The sequence below is a fragment of the Haliaeetus albicilla genome, chromosome 16, assembly GCF_947461875.1.
Source record: "Haliaeetus albicilla chromosome 16, bHalAlb1.1, whole genome shotgun sequence".
Taxonomy (NCBI): domain Eukaryota; kingdom Metazoa; phylum Chordata; class Aves; order Accipitriformes; family Accipitridae; genus Haliaeetus; species Haliaeetus albicilla.
The window spans coordinates 29,557,866-29,576,396 of record NC_091498.1 but is presented as its reverse complement, the minus strand read 5'-3'; the positions used below and the strand labels follow the sequence as shown (position 1 = coordinate 29,576,396).

Below are 18,531 nucleotides of genomic sequence, written 5' to 3'. Positions count from 1 at the left end.
GTGCATCTGGTTAGCTAAACTTTTAGTGGCATGACTTTATTTTCACCCTAATGTACTTTTATTTTTTCTTTAGACCCATCTCTGGATTTTAAAGCTGTGTTTTCGAGTCCTCTGCCCTCCTGTGTTTGATTCAGAGGCTAACAGACCCCCTGTACCCCTGTTTGGATTGGCAGACTCCTTTGGTGGGGCCAAAGCCACATTTTCATTAAGCAGCTGGAAAACAACAGTGTAAGTTAACATTAAAACGTATGCTTATAAATAAGTATAAATGCTTTCTTTTACCAGTGTTGATCTGTAATAACAAATAAATGTTGTAACAAAGCAGTCTAGACCGGCACACTAAAGTTTGGTTTGGGTATTTACATCAAAAATATTTACATTTCGGGTATATTTTGGGTATAGACATCAAAAATACACTGCTTGAAAATCAGAAACGTCTCCAGTCAATGCAAAACCAGCTTGTGTGGGAGCCCGGGACTCGCAGGGCTGGAAACGAGCCCCCTCGTCCATAGTTTTTTGGCTTTGTTTTTTTTTTCCCGGTACTACAACTCCCGATAGTTTCCTGAGAAAAAGACCAAAATTGATGCTTTCACCCCTATCGCTGCTTTTTTTTTTTTTTTTTTTTTTTTTTTCCCGTGCCACCTCCAGCTCACGCCGCCATTCCCGGTAAGGTGTGCCCTGCAGCCACGCCGGGCTCGCTGGCGGGGGGGACTCACCGGCGGACCGGGCTCTCCCCCCCAATCCCCCCCCTAATCCCCCCCCTCCCCTCCACCTCCCCTCCTCTCCCCGTTCCCGGTGTCCCGGCCCCGGTGCGGTTCCCGCCCCGCCGCCCCGTCGGCCCCGCCCCCTGCCCCGCCCCGCCCCGCCCCGCCTCTCCAGCGGCGCTCTGGCGCCCCCTCGTGCGCACACGCCGCGCCGCCCGCCGGAGGCGGGGCGAGGGGCGGGGTGAGACCGACGGGGGGGCGTGGCCATCGGCTCCTCGGGCCCCGCCCCCTCGCCGCTTCAGGTCTTGGTAGACTGGGGGGGGGGGGTGCGCTTGCGCACTGGTACCCAGCCCGCTCGTGGCCCCTCCGGCTTGCCGTTCTTTCCCGGCATGCCGAGCGGGTGGGCGTGGCCGAAGCGGAGCCGCCGTCGGGTTGTGGCGGCGCGATGGCGGCCGCGTCTGCGAGCTCGGATATGTTTGATGAGATCGTGATGGCTGAGGAGAGGTGGGCTTGGTGGGAGAGCCTTGACTAGGGCCTGGGGACCTCGGGGGGCAGGCGGGGCCGGAGCGGGACTCCGCGCTAGCCGCGGGTAACCGTCGGCTTAGAGGGAGGGAGGGAGGGAGGGGAGCCCCGGGGCCTGGGCCTGGGCCTGGGCCTGGGCCTCGGCCTCGGCCTCGGCCTCCACAGTAGGAGCTGAGAAGAAAAAAGTGAGGGGTGAAGGGCTGGTAATGAGCCCGGGGAGGGGGCGAGGAGGGAGAAGGGCGGGGGAAATTCTCCTCTTTGCTCTTGCTGAGCGACCGACCTGCTCGATTTCGGCTCTTCCACCATGTGGAAACTTGACCCGGAGTTGTGAGCTTGTAGTTAGTGGTGTTATTCTGGTGAAAGCACTGAGCTGGATTGCAGAGTGTGTTGTTCTTGGCAAGTTGTTGTAAACTTGTTTGAAAAGATTGCAGTGTTCGTAATTGTATCTTAATTTAAATCAATGTCATGGAATTTCTAAACATGAACAGTTGTATTTCAGAGATGATATGGCATGTTTTTGTTTCTATGAATTGCTTGTGTGCAGCGTGAGTTTGATATGAGATGAAAATAGGTGCTAAAAATTATATTTCTGTCTTCACAGGTTTCATGGTGAGGGGTATCAGGAGGGGTATGCTGAAGGCAGTCACCTTGGAGTTGTTGAGGGAAGAAGGTATGGATCGCTCCATGGTGCCAAGATGGGGTCTGAGGTAAATGGGAAAAATACTCAGAATCACAATGTTTTTGTCATTAGAAAATTGTTGTAATACAGAAACTGTTGGGCAAAGCCCGATATATTGGTAGTCTGAGGCCTGCTGCGTTATATTGCTTTGTGTGTGTCCAAGAGGGCCCGTAAAACTAGTTTAAGGGTGGTGTTTTGATTTGAACAGTAGAATAGATGGTTTGGTGGTTTTTGAGCTTATTTGTTCTGTGAGATTTTGGTTAATTTTTTTCTGAAAGGAAGGATAAGAGGAGACAAAAATCAAACAAGCTTGCTCAGAAAAAAAAAAAGATGATGGACTTTGTATTTATTTTTATAACCCAGAATTGTGGCTAAAGGCCCCCTGTACCATCTCCTGTGGCTCAGCATTAGGGAGAAACATGGGATGTTGAGACACCTTGGGTGGAGAACCTGAAAGGGGTAATTCTGGGTGTCTCTGTTGCACCCTTTGTTATTTCTAATACTGGGAGAGTTTGTTGGCTGAGGCACAATTATTCTTTAGTGGATGGAGTCAGTTCTGTATATTGCCACACAACGGCATGCCTGAATCAATAAGCTTTTCTGGAAATAAAAGGACCAGAGGGTGGTGGTGAGGCACCTTGACTTGTCGCATATGTCCAGCTCAAGTTTATCATAACGTGGAACGTGTTCAGTGCTGTACGATGTAGTTACAGTATTTTTGGACCTGAACTGGATTTTTTCAACTTTGATGGGAAGTTGTACTACAGGACTCATGGCAGGCCTTCTTTCAAGTACAGCACCACAAATCTAAACCTGTTCGATCTGTTGAAGACCTGTAGGTAATTTGGCAATTTGTCCTTTTGATATTTTCAGGTTTCAGAAAGTTAGTTACTACAGAAAGAACAGTAGCAATGCCATTAATCCATTTTGAAGTGAAAAAGGTGAACTGTCAAATTCTTAAAACATGGTTATTGTAAAATTTTGGTTTGCATTTAGGTGTGATGCAGAGATCTACAGTGGGGAAATATTTTCCTACTTATACTACAGCTGTGTAGTTCCAAGGTGAGAATGTTAAACAGCAGCCTCCAAAGCCGGATAGTTTTATACAAGATGGTCCTAGAGAGACCATAATAGAGAAGTGCTCTAATTTACTTACACTGGGGAAGCTGCAGAGGACAGTAGAATTGTAGACACCGAGTCATGTTAAATGAGAGAAAGAGTGACTTGGGTAATCTTAGGCATGTCATCCTATTTTGTGTCTTGGGCAAAATTATGATCCTGATCTCATACTGGCCTTGCTTGATAGAGAATTAAAGTAAGATGTTATAATTAAAGTGTGTCTGTTTTCAGGCACATTCCTCAGGCAGGCTTAGACACAGTATTTGCCTGGGCTCAGGCAGAAGATGGGCACTGCGCTCCTGTGGTAGGAGAGTGCTGTACTGGGTTTGCATGGCAAGGTTTTGGTAGCGGGGGGGCTACAGGGGTGGCTTCTATAAGAAGCTGCTAGAAGCTTCCCTGTGTCTGACAGAGCCAATGCCAGCTGGTTCCAAGACGGACCCGCTGCTGGCCAAGGCCAAGCCCATCAGCAATGGTGGTAGCACCTCGGGATAACATATTGAAGAAGGGTAAAAAAAGTTGCAGCGGCACGGAAACTGCAGCCAGAGAGAGGAGTGAGAACATGCAAGAGAAACAGCCCTGCAGACCCCCAGGTCAGTGAAGAAAAAGGGGGAGGAGGTGCTCCAGGCACCGGAGCAGAGATTCCCCTGCAGCCCGTGGGGAAGACCATGGTGAGGCAGGCTGTCCCCCTGCAGCTCAGGGAGGTCCACGGTGGAGCAGATCTCCACCTGCAGCCCAGGGAGGACCCCACGCCAGAGCAGGGGGATGCCCAAAGGAAGCTGGGACCCCGTGGGAAGCCCACGCTGGAGCAGGCTCCTGGAAGGACCTGCGGCCCCGTGGAGAGAGGAGCCCAGGCTGGAGCAGGTTTGCTGGCAGGACTCATGACCCTGTGGGGGACCCACACTGAAGCAGTCTGTGCCTGAAGAACTGCAGCCCATGGGAAGGACCCATGTTGGAGAAGTTTGTGGAGGACTGTCTCCTGTGGGAGGGACCCCACACTGGAGCAGGAGAAGAGTGTGAGGAGTCCTGCCCCTGTGGAGGAAGGAGCAGCAGAGACAAGGTGTGATGAACTGACCCCAATCCCCATTCCCTGTCCCCCTGTGTGGCTGGGGTGTAGGAGGTAGAGAATTCGGGAGCAAAGCTGTGCCCGGGAAGAAGAGAGGTGGGGAGGGGAAGATGTTTTAAGATTTGGTTTTATTTCTCATTACCCTACTCCAGTTGATCGGTAATACATTTAAGTTAATTTTCCCCAAGTCAAGTCTGTTTTGCCCATGATGGTAATTAGTGAGTGATCTCTCCCTGTCCTTATCTTGACTCATGAACCTTTCATTATATTTTCTCTCTCTTGTCCAGCTGAGGGTGAGAGTGATAGAGTGGCTTTGGAGGGCACCTGGTGTCCAGCCAGGGTCAACCCACCACAAGTGCTAATTAAGCTGAGAAGTCTGTGGCCAAGTGTCATGGGGCAGTTTGGGGGCATGCAAATTAAATTTCTGTCGAAGCAAAATTAACTGGAAGCCGCACTGCAAATATTTTTGGGCACTTAATGGGATGTTCAGTCCCAAACCCATGTTTGGGCCTTAAGAAGAACCTCCACTGTGTACCTTAACAAACATAATTAACAGAAGACTGGAACTACCAAACACTCCCACTTTAATCTGAAGCGGTTTGCAGGCCACAGGAGTTTACAAGTCCGACAATGTTTTGTAAGTTTAAATGGCAGGTGTATGTACATGCACACGTATGGACCAGAGCGGGATCAGGCTGTAATTTTGGATTTAATTTCTCAAAGTCAGCTAACTTTTGTTTCAGGTGTCTGCATTGTTTTTCTGTGAATACTAAGTCACTTTTGAAAGGGACTCCAGCTGACTTAGCCCATTCATGCATTGAACTTATCTATATTCCTATTTCATTTGGTGTCCAAAATTGCAGTGAAAAGTTTTGGCAGCAAGGTTAGCTTAGTCAGCTCCTCGTGTGTCTTTCTGATTCCGTGCTACCCTCCCAAGTTAGGCTGATTAAATTGTTTGCGTATTAACTCAGAAAAGTGTTGTTTCCTCATTGGTTGACTTGGTAGCTCCCTCAGTCCAGCTGGTACACCTTTTTGTAGGGCTGTACGTGGGCTGCTTAAACTGACAGTGCTGCAAAAATGAGTACTTACCAAAACATCTTAAATAGGTTGTTTTCTAACTGTCTTCCTACTACCACACTTCAATAAATTTGGGGATTCAAAGCATATAAAGTATGGCTACTGTTTTGCTTGCTTTTTATGCTACATTTTAAATACTTTGTCCTCTGATGCTAAACAGATTCTTAAAAGAAGTTTTCTAACTCTTGTACTGTGTAACACAGCCCTCATTTATCCTACCCTAATTTACTGAACTTCCCAGCCTAGAAACCTATTTGTATATCCAGTGATTTGTTTCCTGAAGAATGGGATACAATGTAGTGCTTTATTTTTGTTTGACTATATATGCTACATGTATTTTTTTTTGCCCTCATGACATTCTTACAAATTCACAGATTGGCTGCTACCTTGGGTTTGCGCTGACGTGGCAGTGTCTGCTCCAGAAATGCACAGATGAAAAGAACAGGTATGGTTAAAAAAAAGTTACTGATTCTTTAATACTGTTTCAAATTATGGTGTCCAGTTTTGCCTCTTCCCCAATACAAAAGAAATACTGAAAAACAGTTTTCAGCCTGGAGGAGAGAAGACAAGGGAGATACGTAGTTGTACCACGTAAGGGGCAGTTCTAGATAAGGTGGAGACAGTGAAAGGACAATAGGCAACTTTCACAGTTTGAAACAAGGTAAGTTCTAATGGCGCATAAGGAGAATGTCCTTTCCAGTGCAAGCAGCTAAGTGCTGGGACAAGTTGTCCAGAGAGACTGTAGAAGCTCCATCTTTGTAGATTTTCAAAATCTGGCTGGAGATGGCCCTGAGCAACCTTGTCTAGCTTTGAAGTTAATCCAGCTTCTGCAGAAGGTGGACTAGATGACCTCCAGCTGTCCCTTCCAGCCTACATTTTTTTATGACTTTCGTTCTTTTCTCCATCATTTTTTTTCTGTCCAGTTTTGATTAATTTATCTGACAGAATTGCCACCATCCTGTCAGCATTTTGATATGTGTTCTGGTGAGCTTTTTTTATTGCATTTCTTTATTTCGCTCAGTCATCTAATCAATATTTCTGAAGATTCTTGAATATTTCTCCACTTTTGGCAGGTAAGTTAAAAGCAGTTGTGCTACAGCTTGATTTCCGATTATGGCTTAAATATGTATCAAAGCACTCTCAGTGAGCTAAATGGGCAAAGCTGAATTCAAGAAGAATGGAGGGCTGGGTTCTACACTCTGAATTATTATATATAAGTATTGGTATAATTTTCATATTGGTGGATTAAAAAAACTTCTGTAGTAAGCTCATTGGTGGTTCTGTTTTGATTTGATTTTTTTTTTTTTTTTGGTAGCAAAAAGAGAAGGGCTCTGGATTCATTAATAGGGATGATTCAGAAATTCCCATATGAAGACCCTACTTACGATAAGCTGCAAGAAGATCTGGAAAAAATCAGAGGAAAATTTAAACAGGTTTGTAGGATTAAGTTGTTATTGTAGCACAAAATGGTATTAATTTCTGAAAATATTTAGTCTCTTAACTTGCTCAAAAATACAGTATTTGTGCAGGGTAATTACTGTTCTCCTCTTGCAATAGTAGTAAAAATACTTCAAGTGAATTAAGTGAAGATACTCGATAGTTGAAAATTCCCCAACTGATAGCAAATGCAAAATAAAAGTAAAATATTCTTTAAATGAAAATTGAAAATATTACTTGACAATGAATTACAAGTGGGACCAGACGAGAAATGGAGGAATTGGGAGTTTTGTTGAACATTATTCTTGGAAAACAGATGCTTTGAAACACTTTTGTGTATTCTTTTTTAGGTTTGTTCAATGCTAAATATTCAGTCCGATTTTAGAATCGGTACTGAAAGATCTTCACTAACATTTTGAATATAACAGATGAAGATAAACATGGATGACCAAAGAAGAAACATTAAGAGAACAGATAACTGGAAAAGTGTTTATCTACTCTTACCTTAAACAAAATCAAAATAGTGAAGAGGTGCTAAATATTAAAGGGGAAAGGGAAAACCATTGAATTGCAGTAGGACTTCTCATATGTCATTTAACATTTATTATCTCCAGGTTTTATTCAGGATCACTGAAACAGCTTACAGTGTGTAAACCTGTTAAATAGATATATTTTCTTTAATTCCTCACTAGCCTTGCACTGATAGATTAATTCCTCAAAAGGAGAACATGCATTTGCAAAGTTTCCTTATTTAAAGGGTGTATGTTACTTAAAAATCTGTGTATGCAGATCATTCAGTTTACACAATGTGTAGATATTGTAGGTGAAGTAAAATATAATCAATTGCCTGCAGACTTTGTAGTAAGAAGCATTTTTGTGCATAAATAATAGAATGACAAATGAAGTCAGAATGCGAAGGAGAAAGATTAAGATACCTGCTCATAAAGTAGCTGCAGCTCAGAACATGAAATTTGCACTTTCTGTGAGTTCTGCAGACTGATGCAGTGTGGGGAAAAAACCCCCACCAAACCCCCCAAAACCCAAACCCCAAAAGCTAGCAATTTAAGGGATCAATGAGAGAAATGTGACTACTAGAGGAGTTGTGATACTGATACTAGTATTTACTAGTACCTTTTATTGAGGAATCGCTTTTTATTTTCTAGTCTTGAAAATATACTGTTTAGTCTTATTCAGAAAAAATGGATGCTGTCAGCTAAAAGTGTTCAACTATATTAGTTTCAGCGAAATACATACAGTCAGTTATTTTACCTGAAAAATGTTTTAGGTTGGGCTGCTAGATCTCTTTGCATACCATTTGCAATACAGTTATATAATGAATATATACTTTCATCAGTTGTAAAGTATGCATGTCTGGCTAAGTTTACATGGCATAGTGTAGCTTCATAAAAACAGATTTGACTACCGTGGGTATCGGAAGCTGTACGCAGGGTAAACTATCTCAGGTGAAGGACATGTTTTAATACGGCCATATCCTTGAACAGCACTGCTTTGTGCTGTCTAGACCATGTGCCTATGTATCAATTTATTTCAAAATAATCTTTTACTTTTTGTCTGTTTCCTGAGTATGCAAGTATGCCAGTGGCAAAGGCTTTTCTTAATAACTGGTTGCTGGTGTACGTTTTTGTTTGTTTAATTGTCTTACGTGTGTAAGTGTTCAAACAGCTTTGATACATATAGTGAGTGTCAGGGCCATCTAGTGGAGGAGGTCGTTGTATTGTGTAAGAAATAGATTATAGGAGTTCACAAATATTTATATAGATAGAAGTTGTTAAAATCGAGAATACAAAATGTATGTACACCAGATAGGGCTCTTCTAATTATGTGGTGAATTTCTTTGAAAGAAAGTAAAATTGAGGTAGGATTCATTTGTAGCTTGTTTCCTCATTGGAGACCTTGGAAGGGACACGACAGCATTGATGGTCTCTTCATTTAGAGTTTGAGTACAGCGAGCTTTTGACTGTAACACAGCTAATCCACTGGGACCCAGAACAGCACCAAACTGCAAGTACCTGAAAATAGAAGCAAAATAAAATAGCATGCCCTGTAATCTCAGTAAATAGGTAGGCACAAACCAAAAAGATCACATACTAGAGAAAAGAAAGCTAATTGGAGTTTATAATCACTTCAGAGAAATTCAAATTTGAAAAAATTGTCTCTGCATCTGCAAACCAGTTTATTTTTGCTAATCAAAGTATTTTACCTGTTTACTTCAAATTAGTGAAAGCTACTAGGTAATCATCTGTGATTAACTTTGAAAATATTTTTTGTTGAAATCCATTAATTATGCTTTAAATAAACTCCCCCTGGATCTTGGTCTAAAAAAGGCAGTTTTGTTGTTCTTCTGAATGATAGTACAAAAAGAAGTAAACGCTGGAAGTCTTAAGTATTCATGTTTTAAAATGCAGCCTTTTTTGGAATCTTTGTACATGGTTTACAAAAATGTATGTAAAAGCAAGGGAAGGGATGTGAGAGCTCAGAGAATCTGTGAAGCATTTGATTCATAGAAGTGTATGATATATAAGTTATATGCAAAGTGCTACTCTAGAGGTTGTATCAAAACCAAAATTATTTTTGTTCGACTAAGGAGAGAAAGGATCTTTGCAGATCAAGCGGTCAGTGACTGTTATTTTGAAAATTGGTTTGGTGGCTAATTTTCTTGTATTGCTTTAATTTTATTTATAACAAATTTATATTTATAGGATAATTTATTCTAATAATATGTATATACACATATTTAACTATAAAGATTGTAGCAACCAGTATTTCAAACTGGGATATGCCAGGTTTAGGGTTGCCTGTTAGGTCTTTAATTTAGCTCCAAATGTGTGTACATACTGATGGAGTCTCTTATTCCACAAGTCTGTATTTTTCTGAATATCTTCTGTTTCATGTCTTGTATGGGCCTAATGGTGTTTATTAAATGAGGTATGGTTAAAAATTCTGTTGGATATGTAGTCGTATACTTTCTTCGGTGCCAATTTTTTAAACTGTTTTCTGCAACAGAGCTGTGGGTTTTTCTGTGATGTTTGGGGCTATAACAGTGGAGTCTTCACAGCATACTGTATCAGTATTTTTATACCTTTATTTGCAGCTAAGGAGTTAAAGCCTAGGTTACATCAAGAATACTGATTTGCCTTAACCGATTTGAGATGTCTAATGTGACTCGTTCCAAATAATTTTGCATTTTGAGTACTTAAATACTTCAGAATGTGCCAACATAAAGAGTGGTTGAGGACCTAGCTTTTTTTCATGTTTGTATTTTTGCCTGTGTTTCTCAGATCAGTCACCTAGAAAATGAGGAACATTACAGTTAGCAAACACCTGTGAAAGGTGTGTGCTTAAGCCAACTAGAATGCTACTGGGGAAAAAAATCCATCAAAATTTTGAAAACCAGTATTCAGTTTTGTGAGATGGAAGCGTATGGTTTCTTTTCTTTCAACACCTTTCCTATTACGTTAACATCTTCCTAAAATCTGTAACAAATGAAAAAAAAATCTTACAAATGGCTTCGTTAGTTTCACGCCCTGCTTACTCATCCCATGTCTTGAATGGTCAGGACTCTGGTGGAAGCAAGTCTTACGCTGTAGTTAAAGACCCTATCAGAAGATCTGTGCACAGAGAGGCTGAATAAAGCTTCTGTGGACCACGGTCATTTAGACATTTCCTGGTTTGAATGCTTGACTGTGCAACTTAAGTATTGCTTTAAAGACTGGGTGGAAAAGAGATGGAAAAAAATGCAGTCTTGTAGATTATAATACTGGTTATTAATAGAGGAGGACATAGAGATTGTGGCTTTGTGCTATATCATCAAACAGGTTTGAAATTTTGCCGAAGGACTTGATCTGTTAAGAACAGTTAAGATGGAAAATTTTTGCTAGAATTACTGAAGTTGCTAAGACTTAAAAATGTATCTCTGTATTTACCACCTGCAGTTATTGCTCAGTCGTTAGGGAGGAGTGTTTGAAACATTTAATTTACAAATTTCTGACTTGCCCGGGCTGTGTTCTAGCTTGTTTTGTTTCTTCATGATCATCTCTCAGCTGAAACTGTGGAATACAGAATTTTATTAAAAGATGGATACAAAGCTAGTTACTGCTAGTGTACTGAAGTCACTGCAGTCCAGAAGATTTGTAATTTTTCTTTCTACAATATGTGATGGTACAAGAAATATTGTTGAGGCATCAGCCGAGAAAGGTAAACTCTGACTACAGTGAATTAATTCCCTGGAGAATTGCATGCTGATTCAGTGCTGTCTTAGAGCCATGGGATCATCAGCTGCTAATACCAAATCAGCCATCGCTAGAACACGTAAACCTGACTTAGTAGGTTATCTGCGTCATTGTATTACATCAGTACAGTAAAAAAAAAAAAAGGGGGAGATGGAGTTTGTTAAAGCTTCCTAGTAAAATTAATGAATAAAACACTTGTTCTGTCTTCATTAAGCAGCATACTTTCTTTCCATTTGTTGTAAACTGTAATGTGAAGGGGATCAATTTCAGCTTTGAATGAACATCTGTAATCAACAGAAATGGGTGAAATAAATCAGAAAAAAATCTGGGTATGCAATTGTTCACTTAAAAATCAACCCTGTAGGAGTAGTCTGGCTCATTCAAATCCTATTAACTTTTTTCAGAAACAAGGTTACGATAATTTATGTGTGGATGTGTAAGGAAAGTCTGGCTTCCTGGTTTGGCATGCCTTGTTTGGTTATGTGACTTTTTGAACCGATTGCTATTGGGGTATGAAATATATAAGCAATAGTGTGTCCTAGTATGCACATAGAACCCATGCAAACTCATTTTGCTAGCTTTGTGGCTATATGCCATTTAGAGGGAGAAAAATGAAGACCGGTTTAAACACTCTGGTTTTGTAGGATCATTTTTGGTGAGTAAAGTACACATTTTGGTCTGTGTGTTTAGGATTTCTAGAAAGGTAGCACATTTTTATTGATTATTTTTAAATAGATTACGTTGAGATAAAATTAAGAGTTTAAATTTTTCGGTAGATCAGTTCCAAAGTTTATAAAAATATAGGGTTTGGGTTTTGAAGAGATGCAAAAGAGAGTTTGAGCTCTGTGACGTATTTATGAATGCTTATTTACACTTTGGCTGTAAATACAACTTCCTGTAGTGGAACAAAGGGAGATCCATTGGTCAAAAGTCTGCCTGCACCCTAATATTCCACAGTGCTTTAGAGTAAGAGCTGATATCCTTTTAAGATATGTGACTTACCTCACAGAACGGGATCAAATAATCTGAATTTTCAATGTTCTGTTGACATCTTTTTGTTCTGCATGTGTCTACGTCCCTTTTTGAGTCCTTTTTGAATGTAAAGTTTTAATACCTGTCTCCACATTAAGGTATTACAAGAGAAGAACATTAAAAATGGAATCTTGTATTTATAAAAATCATGCAACTACAGGCTGGGTTCTAATATTTATTTATTTATTTACTCACAAGCTGCCAAAGCTGTATATTTTATTTGATACAGCCTTCTGTTTCAAGATGTGATTTAATAATCTTAGATTCTTTTCTAGTTTTATTCTCAAATAAAAGTGGGTGCCTTCTCCCTGGGTGGCTTGTTTGAACATTTGTGGGTTCTTTTATAATGTCCTGTAATTACTTGGCAGTGTTGCGTGCTCAAAAGGGAATGCTGATGACATTAATGAATGTCATTTTCTGGAGATAAAGGTGTGGGCAAGCAAGATAAGGATAAGACTCCTTGACAGAGTAATTGCTTTCTTAAACAATTTCTGCAATGATAGCAGCATGAAGCACTACACATTTTTGACAAAGTACTGGTGTTGGTGTGCCTAGTGATCTTAAGGATGTTTGAAATCTGCTGGAATATTAGAATTATCTGAAGTCCTTCTGGATTAAAATCTTTATTTCTGATAGGAGTTTGTTCACGGCACTCCAGCAAAGCTGGATCAGGCAGATAGAGCAATGTGTGTGTGATGATATATCTCATCCTGATCTTCTTGAAGAGAAAGGCTTTGGTTTGAAACAAAAGGTTTAATATTTCTACTAATATTATAATTCTTTATATTCTTGGTGCTACTCAGTATGAATGTTAGTGCCTTTGAATACTGCCCTTTGCAACTTCTTATGGTAATGGGTTCTGGTGTAATTGCAGTCCAAAACTTCAGCTTTCATAGTTTGGCAAGTAACCATGAAGGTTCTCATTTTACTGTCTGCCACAGTTGTTTTTTTAATGGATAAAATTATGACAGTACACATTACCACAGAAATGTATGTATCATCAGAGAAAATGGAGATTTGGGAGATGTGAAATGAGTTCTGTGGCAAGTTTCCAGTTGCAAGTTTTGGTGTTTAGGATTGACATATAAAGGCCAACTAGAGCAATCTGGTACTGAAGCGCTCCAGTGTGTCCCACTCCAGTGTGTTTGGAATTGCAGAATCAGCTCAGCCTCTGTTGACATTAAAAATAATAATAAAAAAACTTTGTGCACTGTTTTGAAAGCAGTCTTCTAAGTATATAACTCCATGCACTCAGACTTGAAAATAATGGTTTCCTTAGCAGAGACAAGAAGAGATCTTGGAGCTCTTGGATTCTTTGGGATTCTCCAGACTATACTGTGCAATGGGGTGGTATCTGGGCTAAAATTAAAGCCAGCTTAATGCATCAGAAAGAGTATCCCTATGTTAGAACAAAGCACTGATCTAGCTGATGTACAGTGCTGTTAAATACCCAAATAAGCTCTGTTTTAACACTGCTTATACAGTTAGTTCATTTGTAGCTAACTCGAATATCTCTTTGGCATCACACAGCATATGCCTACCTTAATCACAGGAGTGTTTATTCCTAAGTGTAATAATTACGTTCTTGCAGCATTTTTCATCTGATGGAGCTGTATGTATGTTCAGGAGTTGCAGAAGTACTTAAAGAATCTTAGGATGAAATATGCAGAAGGAAACTTGGTCACTAAGCTTTTCTGAAACATAGCCAGCAACTTTGGAGATCTTTATTAACTTAAAGTAGTACCCATTCAGTCTCATGAAACATACGAAAGGTAAAAAAATCAGCCATTTGATTCTGAAGTGGCTTGCTATACAATGTTTTTAATTGTTCTGTCATATTTCATATACATATGTAATTGACCAATAATATGGCATTCTGTGTACCTGGTTTTGGCATGGCAAAATTGCCGACAGAAGATTTCTGAATAGGTATAAGAAATAGCATATAGCTCTTGTCCTGAAAAATTAGAAAGCTTGATTGTAGTTGTTCAGAATTCGTATGGATGGCATCTGAAATAGTGGCATACTGACTGAAAATTTAACTGATATTTATTTATAATAAAATTATGGAGTTTATTTTAGCAAAATGTTTAGGCAGAAAGAAGGTTGATTATTCAGTCTCTGCATCCCAACTCCGTACTAGACAGGATCAACATCAGTATTTGTCACTGTCTTTCATTTTTGATTGTTTAGCAGCATATTTTGCTGCTTTATCTCAATGTAATAGTAATTACGATTTTTAACCTTTAGCATCTTCAGGATTCTGGGGAATAATCAACACCGCGTGGAATCTTTCTTGGTAGTAGGAACTGTGAGTCAGCAACCCTTTAATTTTTTTAGTTGCAGCTATTGTTCCAGCAGCAAGCTTTACTGCTATTGTCCACTGTTTGTCCAGCTCACGTTTACTGGACTGTGGGAACGGATTAGGGTTTCATGGCTTTTTTTTCCTTCTTGCATAAACTCTTGATCAAAGACATTCCTTGGATGACAAAACACTGTATACTGTGTCACACAGTCCTGACCAGACTGCACGAACAGTAGTTTAAAAACACATGCCTACATTGTTCTCTAAACTGGCTTTTTTTTTTTTTGCAATGTATGTGCAGACATTGAATTTTTGAGACCCCATTTACCTCCTTTAAAAAACACACATACAGAAGTTATTGTTAATAAGTACTTGACAGTTTCTGAAATAAAAGTAAAAAAAAAATGGCTATTTGAAACTAAGAATCGATATAATAGTATGTCACTTAAGCAGAGCTAGAGGTTATGTCTGCAGTGTATTTCCTTCTTGAGGAGACCTTGGTTGTGGTGTGGTTAGTCAAGTGCACTATAAACCTAAAACCACATGGACTTATGGCATCATTTTATGTGTCATATCCAGAACACCTGAGTAAGGTGGAGAATGATTTGAGCACAACTTGGGAATTCATAACCTTGCTTCACCATAGGTACATTGTTAGAACCATGTGTTGAGAATCTGGCTCATTATAGTTGTATGTCTTGCTGTCCTTTTAAGCTCTCTTATGCAATAAGATGAGGACAAACTTCACAAAAATCCAGTAGCATCATTATTTCTTAAACTAAGGAGAAAGAAACAAATTGTGTTAGAGAAAAACATGGAGAGACTTTTTCAAGGAGCTTTGACTTGTGATTTGTCTGAAATTCTCCTTCAGCAGAAGCATGGGAGAAGTGGAAAGAGATCCTGAAGACACCTTAAGCAGGTTTACAGGAGATTTAAAAACATGGAGGGCTGTATTTAGGTGATTGGAAAGTTGTTTGAGGATGAGAGAACAGTTGTGTTTTCACAAATGTGAGGCTTTGCATATACTTGTTTGACTCTGCAGCACTGTTGAGCACTATCATGCAGAAATGAAGGCAGATGAACTCTTTCACTTATATTAGAAAGATACTGCCCATAAGGGAGGAACCTCTCTGGTCCTTTGCAGTCTAAGGGTCTCCAAGAAAAGAGAAACCTGAATTAATACGTGGCCGATAGATGTATTGTCTAAAAAGAACAAAGTGGCCATAGTGAATGCAACAGCTACAGAAATACTGAGTCAAAAACGTGAAATAAATGTATTATGTTTTTAAGAAATAATATTTACTGTTGAGTAAATAATTACTGATGCCTTCTGGAAAACTTGGAAGATGTTATGTCTGTGCATATAGAAAGAAAATAGCTGTATTTAACAGTATATGTTTGCTGAAGATCTGGTCTTCATGTTTAAAGTAGCCAGCAACCAAATGTAAAGAACTATGGCCTGCGGGTGTTCAGGGAGTAAAAAAGCTGTTCAAAAATAATACCCTGTATTCAAACAATCCATAGAGATAAAATCTAATAAAAGGAGAAATAAAACATCAAAAAGCTCAATTGTCCGTTTCAGACAGTTTGCCATCAGAGCAGTGACTTAGGACACTAGGTCACTCATTTGGTGCTGGCTCAGGTGAGTTGTCGTAATGCTCTAGTGGTGGTTTAGTGGTCCTTGTTAAATGATTTGCCCATCTCAGCCCAGCTCCTTGAAGGCTGGTGCTAATGTTACAAATAACATCCTTATGGTGTTAGCTGTCATAGGAGACCAAGCGTTTGATGCAATATAGCTTGTGGATGGATGAAGACAAGTGTCACAGGGCAGTCAGGTGGGATGGATGAAATAACAAAACCACACCACTCAGCAACATACAATCTAAAATTTACTTACTTAGCAGGTTGGGAATGGTGAGTGGATAGCAATTTCCATTCTGTGATGCACATGCTACATGCACCAATCAAAGCCCTAGACCTTCACCACATGGACCCAGGAGAAAAGGACTCCTGCTCCAACAAGTAGACCTGTCAGGTCCTGGCTGGGAGCTTGGCCTGTGCATGTAGCAATTCCTCCTTTGGTTCAGCTTTCTTGATGGTATTAAGATATCTGTACCTGGAGCTCTCTCCAACCCTGAGGGGTTACCCTCTTAACCAGTTATTGCTTTATATATGTCAGCACAAGCAGTTCCAGGCCATTCTTTCTGACTTTTTCCATATCTAAGGCCAGTTACTGGTGGGGAGGAGGTTCCTCTGGTCACCCATCCCAAATGTGTTACTACCTGTGAATTTAGCAACAGTTGCCTAACAAAGTTCTTATTTTGCTTCTTTGTTTTCCAGTTCATGCCAGATTAGTCAGAGCTGAGCAGATGTAGTCAAGGTGTCTTTTGACTGGGCAGTCTTTGGCTTTCAGGTAGGCTTCACCCCTTGACAGACATGTTAGCAGGGAAGATTGTACTGTGACTGTCCATTAGCATATATTTTGAATATGATGGGAAAATAATTTCCTACTGCAGTCTTCAAGTGAGTGGAGAGACTGGTATTCTGGTTTTGAGATGTATTGCTATGTGGTTTTTTTATCTGAAATAAATGCCAATTGTTTTATTCTTCAAGGATATTATCATAAATAAGAAAAGTAGCATAAGCCATAATTAAAATGAGAAGCGAGATGAAATCCACACAGGTGGATTATTTTTTTTTCCTTCAGTATAAGAGGGAAGACCTCTAGCAGCCACTAAACACAGCCTCCTGTGTCCAGAGAGGCAACCTGAACAAGTAAAAAGCTGCTGTGGCATTGGTCTGTATATGGTAGTGACTGCTCCCTAAAAGCTTGGGGCTATTCTGTGAAGGAATTGATGCTCTGAAGACCACATTAAAACCAGCTTCAGGAGTTAAGCAGAAGTGGTGGTGGGTACCCCAGGAGCAGATCTGTTGCCCACATGCTGCAGGCAGGTAGTGTCCCTGTATCAGCAGGGCCCACGCAGGGTGAAGATGCTGCCCGTGTGCCTTAATCCCGATTTGCTGGGAGCGCGGTCTTTCTGCCAGTAGTTCCCTCTTCAGGTAAGAGCTCTCAGGAAAATGATGGCTGTGGATACTTGGTGACTTCCCTGAAATATGAGACTTTTTAGTACATAGTCTTCACACAGGCAAAAAGTAGGACAGATCTAAGTAGGGCTCTGCAGATGCTAATAGGATCATCAGGGAACTATTTCTGTTTTCCCTCTTAAATGCCTATTGAGTTAAAGAAACAAAAGGGTAACTTCTGCCTTGCTCCTAAATTTGTACTCCTTGACCCTAAAGAACAAAATCAGAAGTCTGGCAAGTCTCACATTATCAGTGCAATCCAGTTGACTAATTTACAATCCCTTTCTCATAATTTGATTGGAATATTGTGTGGAACTCAGTCAAAAGCCAGATGGGAATCTATGTTTGCCATGCCAATGCAATTACTATTATCAATTATATTTGTGGGATCGTAAAAATACCATGTTTGTCTGAAGAGATACATTTCCCATAAAATTATGCTGGCAGGAATTCATTAAAATGCCATCATTTATAGCTTTACTGCCTTTGTCCCATTGTAGCTTTTCAATGATGTTGCCAGGAATCTTTATTAGGGTATCTAGCCCACATGCCTGGGTCATTCCTATGACTCCTTTGAAATAATAGCTCCAAGCTTTACTTTCTCCTCTATCTTCTGGAATCTTCTATCACTTAAAATGCCAGATAGGCTTGAATGTAAGTAAGTGGATTCCGAGTTTTTACATATAACAGATCTTGTTTATTCTTTAATAAAGAATATGTGAATTTAAGTGTTCATAAAAGGTCCAAGCTTGTCAATCATTCCATTCAGCAATGGAATTGAGGAGGTTTTTTGGAGGTCTTTTGGAGGTTTTTCTGTGTACACATCTCAATCCGATGTAAGAAAATACAGTATTTTTCCCTTTAATAAGCTACGGCATAGCCTAGCTGAACATGCATATTTTTTACAGCCTATAGTAAATTGTTTTTCTTGCTACATTCTTGTCTTTCTGCCCTTTGCAATGTGAGTAATACTGGCATAGTTCACCCAACTTTCAAATTTAGTAGTCTGCATTTAGAGATGATGTTTGAGAGAAGGAAAATGTAAATAACAGAGCTGACTATGTGGGCTTAAACCTACTTAAGTCACAGAACACTTCAGTCAGTTTAATAGAGTTTATAAAACAGATAGGAAAGGCAAAACCTACTGAACATGTTCAACAAAATGCAGGTTTAAATTTCTCACTGAATCATTATTTTATTGGCAAAAAGGTTTTTGTCCCAAATAAAGATTTTCTAAGTATGTCTTCACTCAATTTTCA

General features: G+C 40.1%; 1 protein-coding gene across 1 annotated transcript; it reads left to right on the top strand.

The window, feature by feature from the left end:
• Positions 1-1,086: 1,086 nt before the first annotated feature.
• On the top strand, positions 1,087-9,563 carry LTO1 (LTO1 maturation factor of ABCE1). The gene is made up of 5 exons (XM_069804111.1): positions 1,087-1,208; positions 1,828-1,933; positions 5,539-5,609; positions 6,480-6,597; positions 6,952-9,563. Exons 1-5 carry the CDS (start codon positions 1,150-1,152, stop codon positions 7,018-7,020), a joined length of 423 nt encoding a protein of 140 aa, XP_069660212.1. The 5' UTR covers positions 1,087-1,149; the 3' UTR covers positions 7,021-9,563.
• The last annotated feature ends 8,968 nt before the right edge of the window (positions 9,564-18,531 follow it).

Bases quoted from the DNA above. Each gene is read 5' to 3' on its own strand.
- LTO1 (XM_069804111.1), top strand. From the start codon at position 1,150: ATGGCGGCCGCGTCTGCGAGCTCGGATATGTTTGATGAGATCGTGATG. The intron at 1,209-1,827 runs GTGGGCTTGGTG...CTGTCTTCACAG, and splicing joins ATCGTGATGGCTGAGGAGAG to GTTTCATGGTGAGGGGTATC. The intron at 1,934-5,538 runs GTAAATGGGAAA...ACAAATTCACAG, and splicing joins GTGCCAAGATGGGGTCTGAG to ATTGGCTGCTACCTTGGGTT.